Here is a 7,766-nt window from a genome sequence, read left to right on the forward strand (position 1 = left end):
TAGTTGTGACTGATAAAGAGGCAGGAGAGGCAGCCAGGAACAGCAATGCCTTAAGCTGCGCCAGTGAGTTTTCAGGGCGATATTTGCTGTGAGCGTTGTCTCTGACTTGCGGGTTGGCAGCAGTCTCATCACTTTGTAAGAGTACTTTCTACTCTGTTTTAATGCCTGTGTCCCTGAGAAAGAATGTAAACACTCCTATGAGCTGAAGTAAGAAAGACAACAGCAGCAACGAATACAAAGATACAAAAGATTAAACCGAATTCTCCATATTTCTACAGTGTCAAAGCACAAGGACTTGGAAATGAATGAAATGCAGGCTAAAATGCAATGTGACTTTATCAAAGTAAATCATGTCAACCTAGCTCATTAACTTTCTTTGAAAAGAAGTGTTTTGCTAGGAGAAAGCAAACGCACCCGACTTCCCAAAGCATTCATGGCATAGCGTCACATGGGGAAACCAGCAGAGAGGGAGAGCGTGAAGCACGGCACAGTAACAGAAAGTGACTAAATGGAAGGTGATGTATTACATTAAGAGCAGAAATACTGGAAGAGAGGCAGTTACTCGAGGAGTGGTCTTGGAATTGATTTTTCCTAATAAGTTCATTAACGCCTTTTTCACAAAAAGAACACGGCGTACTGACCAAGTCTGCAAAGATGACACAAAATGGGGGGGCCGTCAAACGTGGCAAGGAACGAGGTCACCGCGGAGGGAGAACGGCACAGTTCCAAGGTGAGCAGCCTGCCGAAACGCACGGGTACGCGCTTCGCCCGGGAGCCCGTCTGCCGGCACGGGCCGAAGGACACGATGCCCCTGGGACAGCGGCGTCCCGGAGCACTCGGCAGGCTCCGGAATGCCACCCCTCGGATGTTTAACAGGTAAGGTAAATCCAGTAAAAAAAAATAATCATATTTTAGCAAGCAGCGGTACAACTGCGTCCAAGAGGAGCAGAAACGCAGCTGCAGCGGGCACAGGCGGCCTGCTTGCCCCCTCAGAGGGGCCGGGGAGGGGGCTGGCGCTCCGACCCATCCCCGCTGCGCCCGATGAGGAGCCCTCCAGAAGCCGGCGAGGGCCGCCACGGCGGCAGAGGGCCCGGCGCGGCGGGGAGAAGCCGGAGCTTTCTGACCCCGCGGGCGAGAGGAGCAGAGCGGCCCACAATGGCCCCAGCGGCGCGGCGGCTGCACGGCCCAAGATGGCGGCGCGGCCGCGGCTCCCAGCTACCCGCCGCCACCGCCGGGCCCGGGCGGAGCGGGGAGAAGACGTTACCTCCCTGACCGGCTTCCTCCCTCCCTCCCTCCTGCCGCAGCCGCCCGGAAGCCGCTCTCGGCGGATAAACCGCGCGGGGCGAGGCCGTCTCGCTGCCGTCCCCCCCGCGCCCTGAGGCGGCCGCCGGCTCCCTTCACTTTGCATCGGCCTCGCCGCCGCTGCTGCCCTCCCTGCGGCTCTCGGCGCCTCCCGGCGACGGCAGCGGGTGAGTGGCGGAGGCCCGCGGCGGCCGGGGGGAGAGAGAGAGGGGGGGGGGCGGCGGGGCGGGGCGGTGGCGGCCTTTCCCCTTCCCCAGCTCCCCTTTCCCGGTGCCCCCCCGGCCGGCGGCGAGGCTGGCCGCGGGCAGAGGGCTCGGCCTTTCCCCTGAAAGAGGAGCCGCCGCCGAGGGGCCATGTTGTCGGCGCGTTGCGGTGCCTGGAAGGAGCGCGGGGCGGGCGGGCGGGAGGCGTGTGAAGCGAGGCAGCGCCAGCTTCCCCCGGTCGGTGAGGGGAGCCTCCCGGAGACAGGGGGGACTTGAACTGCCGTCTTACGTGCTCCATCGCGTTGGCTTCCCCCAATGTATTTGTGGAGTTAATACCAAACCCTTTGGTGTGTAGCCTGCGTGGCCGTATTAAATGACTATTTAAACGAGAATAGTTAATTTTAAGATACCTAGAATCCATTCCTCCCCTCGCTCCTTGCGCAGCCGCTGCTCTCTTCGATCGTGAGAATTTTGCATCATAATGTAGATTTTTTTTTTTTAATTCTGAACGTTGCTATTTAAATTCACAGTATATATATATCTGTGGGAGAGAGACTTTTAAGTTAAATTAAATGCTGAACTATAACGATGTTAAGAAAACAGCTTTAAAGAAGCTAGTGATTTTATAACAACAGATAGTAAAATTGCGAGTTTGGGAAACTATTAACAGTGCTGAAGTGTAAACTTTTAGGTGGACGGGTCATATTTTCCTCAGTGACTTCTACCAATAGTTAGTGCTCAGTTAAATAAAATCTAGACGTTTGTAGAGTTTATTTGTTCCATGAGCTAATGTAATTAAAATTCTGAAACCACGTAGCCGTGCAATTCTAATACACTTTTTAAAGAGGTGATAACCAAGGCAGCATATGGTCTTGTAAAGTTATACCTTAGTTTGTTAATATCCACTTGAGCGTTTGTTGTTACCATGCACTAGGGATGAAACTGTGCTTTGGGTGAGGTTGCGTCTGAAATCCATGCTGATGTTAAGCTTGCTCAAACTTGCATGTAAAAAGACAGATTTTTTTTTTTTTGTAAATGAATTGTGAAAATCAAATTCTGTTTATTGTATTTTACCCCTTGCATAAGTCATGGAGGGACTGCAGGTAGAACTATATCACTGTTACCTATTTTAGCCCAATAAATACAAAAAAAAAAAAAGAGGATTTTTTTTCTGTTAGAAGGAAGAGTTGGTGATGCAGCCAGATATTAAGTTTTAACTCTGTTTACTTACCAGATCTGTGCAGAAATCCTGCGTCCTTGAACAGCAGAGACAGCACCTTTGCTCACAATTCTGAGACCCTTTCATATAGTGCTCAACTCCAGAAACGCTCTCTCTAGCTTTTATTCCAGATTGTGTTGCCAGCACCTCCTGAAGCTGCATTTGACGCTTTGTCTGCTTTCTTTGTGGCACCCGTTCCATGTACTTACCTTGATACCATTATTAGCTTAAGGTGTTCCACATCTAAAGGTTTTATTGTGTTGAGGCCACCTTGTATATGCTATAGATCTCAAAACACCTTTTAGGTGCTTGCGTTATTAACCTTGGATCCTTTGTAGCCAAGGAGTGTTTTGTGCAGCTGTAGTGTTGCCATCTACGAAGCTGCATATAACTAAACTTTCATAGCGTTGATGCACATTAGTGACAATTGCCGTGTTTCACAGCAGAGATGCACCAGATCATGTTTTGCATTGCAATAGTTCCTGTGGATCACTACGAATGGAAATAAACATTGTCATCCTTAGGACACTTGCAAAGTTTGTCTCGTGTTCAGTTCCACATTCAGTAGCAGGTATGCAGTAGCTGCTGCTATCTCAGGTACTGCATGCATAGTCCTGCTATAAGGAGCTGGGTGGCTGGGGTATCTTGGCAGGATGAGTAGAAAGCTGGGCGTGGTTTTAAAAACAAAACGAAAATCCCACAGCCACTTGCCCACCACATATCTTAGAGGGAAATTTAAAGGAAGATGTTCCCTTTTTATTGAGGGCATTAACAGAAAGATGCAGAGCCCCCGAAGAGTTACGATGTTACCAAACCAGGACGTTCTGATTTTTAACTGCCACTGAAATAATAATTGGCCCAAGCTCGTTATTTAAAAAGAAAGAAACAAACAAAATAAACACCCCAAAACGCCAAATCCACATATTTTTAGCACTTTGAGATGAGCTTTTCATATTTGAGTTTGGAAAGCACTGAGGTTTTATTTTCTATCCTTTTTCACACAAATGTGGAGGCTCTCTCCTTTCAAGACTGAAATCTTAGGATATCCCATAACCGTGTGCTACTGCCGTTTTATAAAATGCTGTGATACTCCTGATAAACAGAACATGCTCGGTTGGACATGTGCAAAGAATAAATGGTCTCCTAATAACTTTATTAAAATTTATTTTACCTTTTAGAACACAATGAACGTGGAACATGAAATTAACCTCTTAGTTGAGGAGATTCAGCGGCTGGGAACCAGAAGTAAGTATTGTAATTTCTCTGACCATACAGATGCAGATGTGTTATACCAACTTCTGAACTTGGCAGGTTTAATTAAACAGGCTGAGGTATCCTGAAAAATTGTGTATGTAGTTAATGTTGGACTGCATGGTACTCTCTAGAACTCATTCTCTAAAGTTAGAACCCATTATGAAGTTAAACATTTAAGCCTCTGCAGCACAGGCGAGGTTGGCCTGAAATCTTATTCCCACTAAAATCAACTGCAAAATTATCCTTTCATTTGGACTTCAAAGATACTGGCTGCAGCCATCAAAGAAAAAAGTTGCACCTTTACCTTCCACCCACTTCCTTGGTAACTACTGAGCTTCAGTACAGTATTCATATACTTCAATTCTGTTCATCCTAGTATTATTTGGAGGGAATTGATCTGTATGCTTAAAACTCTAATCCGGGAGTTGTAGTCCCAGCCTCCCCTTGAACTTGGTTAGAATGTAGACTTTGCTCTTCCGGATGTTTTTCATTGTTAAAATTTGACTTTCTTTGCACATATTTATGCAATTTGTGGATGTGGGACCTGCTCATGTATTTCAGTTCTGATGCAATTCCATTTATTTCCGTTTATTTTTCAAAACTCAACTGTCATGCACATCTTGCATTTCATATGACTGTATATGTCTTTTAGGAATAACCTGGCTAGCCGTAACATGCATTTTCGAATTCTTACCTTGTGTGTGAAAAATGCGCTCACGCTATTTCAGTGTGGACCTTAAATATTCATAAACGTAAACATTTTTTAAAAACAAATTTACTCCTTGTGCTTTGAAGATGTTCAATACTCTGGGTTGGTCATAGATTTCAGAAGTCATCAGTAAAAATAAACACAGTAGATATGTGGTCCTGCATACAAGTCACTGGGGGGGAAAAAAAGGGAAAGTCTTACCAGGTGGGAACTTTGCCTAATATTTATCATCAGCATTCATAGTATCTTCCCCACAAGTGCTCTTTTTAACAAAGACAAACATCATGGAAGTGAAGTGAGGCATCAGGTTGATGGCATTTGGGAAACGCCACGGGGTTTACTTTCAGCATTCTGACTGTTTCACTTCTGTACTGCTGTAATCTCCTAAATGAAAGACAATCTGTGTGTGTTTTCATGTTCTGTCTTTGATTTAGATGCTGATGGACGAGTGAGTGTGAAATTCGGTGTGCTCTTTGCTGATGAAAAGTGTGCCAACCTCTTTGAAGCTCTAGTGGGAACTCTTAAGGCTGCAAAACGACGAAAGATTGTCTCTTATCAAGGGGAGCTACTTTTACAAGGTGTTCATGACAACGTTGATATTATGCTACTGCAGGACTGAAGCAGTGTGCATTTCAACTGTGCATTAATTGAATTGTTTCAGGCAGTGACTTGCAATATCCTCTGAATAAGGCTAATGATTCTAATATGTTTTGATGTATTTTCTATCTCTTTATAGTCAAAAGGAAGCCATCCTATTTTGGAAACATTCCCTTTTGTAATTCTTCTTCAAACAGTACTGTACACAATTAAAGTGAAAGATGCCAGTATTTTTTTTTTGTTGTTGTTTTTAAATCTCAGGTAATACTCATAAAGGTATTCAATGGTTATTTTCAACACATGAAGAAGGGGATTGGGGATATAATGTTTACAAATTAAAATGTGCCATGAAGGTATAAAATAAAAGCACATACTTAAATTTATACCGCTGGGTTTTTTTATTTGCAAGCTGAAATGAAAGCAGATTGAATTCCTGTAAGCAGCGTGGTTCGATGACTGTACAGCAAATATGCCAGTGAGTTAAAAATAATTTTGCAGCATGGTTCAGTCAAAGAATACCCATCCTTTGTTATGGGGAGCAAAAACAAAGAAAGAACATTGAGGCAGATGTGTAAGTAGGCTTGCTTCAGAGCAGGTTTATAAGAGCAAAGTGAGCGCTGCATGTTCAACAAGGCACAGACTTGTAATAATTTGCTTCTGTGTGGCAATCACAGTTTTACTTCCCACACTGCTGAATTCCCTCAGCAGAATTTACTATAACCTCCAGCCTTTCCCACCTCTGTGTTGCATGTTCCTCCTGTTAGTGGGAGGAAGCATAGCTGAGGCAAGCCAATGCTACAGCAATTCCTCATTGTTTCCAGCTCCATACAAGCAATGGCAGTGAGGAATGCAGCTGTAGAGCTTCTTCAGCTTGTCTCCTGGCTCAGATGAGAAAGGAAAGAGCGCATAAACACATCGTAAGTATGAACTTGTTTTCAGTCTAGAATTACTTTCCAAGCTCATTTCCTTTAACAGTAATTTTCACTATTGTCTTTTTCTCATGAGACTAACAGACAAATAAATGTTTGCCTACCCGTATGTCACCCAGTGTTTGTTTAATGACCAGATTATGCACAGAAAGCTACAAATGATAGCTGTGCCCCCTCCATCTCTGGCAGTGTAATATGCTTTCATTTATTTGTCTTCTAGTCTTATGAAGGAAATGGGCGAGGAGTTCCCTGAATGCTTTAATGCAGAGTTAACCGGAAGTGATACAGCAGCTTCACATTGTGATTATTTCTCTGACAGAAATCATGTTCTCTTAATCACCCTGAGCATAAATTGGGAGGAGGGGGAAAAAGAGCCCTTCAGATTGTTTTGTAGCCTACTGCTAATTCTTAGCAGGCTAAAGTACTCCCTCCAGTAGGGAGAAAGAGTTGTTTTATGGGGAGAGCAATAGTGGGTCTAAGCAAACTGCCCACTGTTCTGCGCTTCTACTCTTCACTTACCACTTTTCAAAGTTGGTGAATTTGCCAGGTGGGTGAATTTCCCTCTACTTAACAGCCTTTTGCAAGTGCAGAACGCCTTAAGGATGCCTTTTTATTTCTAGATACAGGAAATGCATGCACAGCTATGGAATTTCTACCAAGCTGTGTAGTTCCAGCTGCTATCCCTTTAATCTTTGTTTGCTCTACTTCGTGCAGCAAGAAAAAAACTTAAAGCACGTGTACAAACAAACTTGGGCTGCCTCTGCCTGTGCTGGCTCCAGAGTCTGGAGAGCAGGGAAGTGATATGCAGGGAAGCGCAAGCTGTCTGTGTACAGGCCAGCTCAAGTTCAGAAGCAGAGCAGACTGTTAGCAAGGTTTACTGGCTCCTTGAGCAGTGTCACTCAAGGGCCACTATTCTGTTTCCAGACCTGAGCTGGCAAGTGCATGGGCCCCTGTACCCCATGGGTAGAAGGGGGACTGAGGCCAGGCCTTCTGCATCTGGGATGAGAGCAGAGGCCTTTGCGTTACCAGATAACCACAGTTATTTTTTCCTCTGCCTCTGTTTTACAGAAGGCCAGAGTCATTGTCTGACTTCATAGGATAGTCTGAGTATAGTGAGATACTGAGCGCTTTGTGATTCTTTGGGGGGTGGGGTTGGGTAGGGGAGAGTACCAGCCAGCCCCACAGAGGACAGAGTTCTCTGGGTGTGTTACCAACAGCTTGGTAAGCACTGAAGGGGCTTTAGGCTGGAAAATTTAGGTACGAGTAAATTTAAGGCTCAGTGTAGGGTAGGAGCTGAGAAGGGATTATGAAGGGACTTTTATGTCTGCTTTTGAGTTTATCCTCTTACCAATGCTAATAAATGTATCCATAGCTTCTGGGAACACTGTGTAGCAAGAGACAGAGAAACTTGGCGCTAAAGCAAACGTGTAACAACCACAGGAGACTCTGATTGTGTACTGCCCCAGGGAGTTGAGATTAATTTTTTGCTCTGCTTCTGGAAGCAGAAGAGGAACAATGTACACAAAAACCTATGTGCAAGAAATTATCCAAGG

The 7,766-nt window shown here is 45.0% G+C and overlaps 1 protein-coding gene across 3 annotated transcripts; it reads left to right on the top strand.

The window, feature by feature from the left end:
• The first annotated feature begins 742 nt into the window (after positions 1–742).
• On the top strand, positions 743–5,667 carry ABRACL (ABRA C-terminal like). Of its 3 annotated transcripts, none has more exons than XM_009688920.2 (3): positions 743–876; positions 3,903–3,969; positions 5,122–5,667. In XM_009688920.2, exons 2-3 carry the CDS (start codon positions 3,909–3,911, stop codon positions 5,304–5,306), a joined length of 246 nt encoding a protein of 81 aa, XP_009687215.2. In that variant the 5' UTR covers positions 743–876; positions 3,903–3,908; the 3' UTR covers positions 5,307–5,667. The 3 variants fall into 3 exon arrangements, with proteins under 3 accessions (XP_009687215.2, XP_068794612.1, XP_009687214.2); XM_068938511.1 differs by lacking the exon at positions 743–876 and adding an exon at positions 1,310–1,469; XM_009688919.2 differs by lacking the exon at positions 743–876 and adding an exon at positions 1,717–1,852.
• Positions 5,668–7,766: the final 2,099 nt, after the last annotated feature.

Source organism: Struthio camelus, chromosome 3 (genome assembly GCF_040807025.1).
Source record: "Struthio camelus isolate bStrCam1 chromosome 3, bStrCam1.hap1, whole genome shotgun sequence".
Taxonomy (NCBI): Eukaryota; Metazoa; Chordata; class Aves; order Struthioniformes; family Struthionidae; genus Struthio; species Struthio camelus.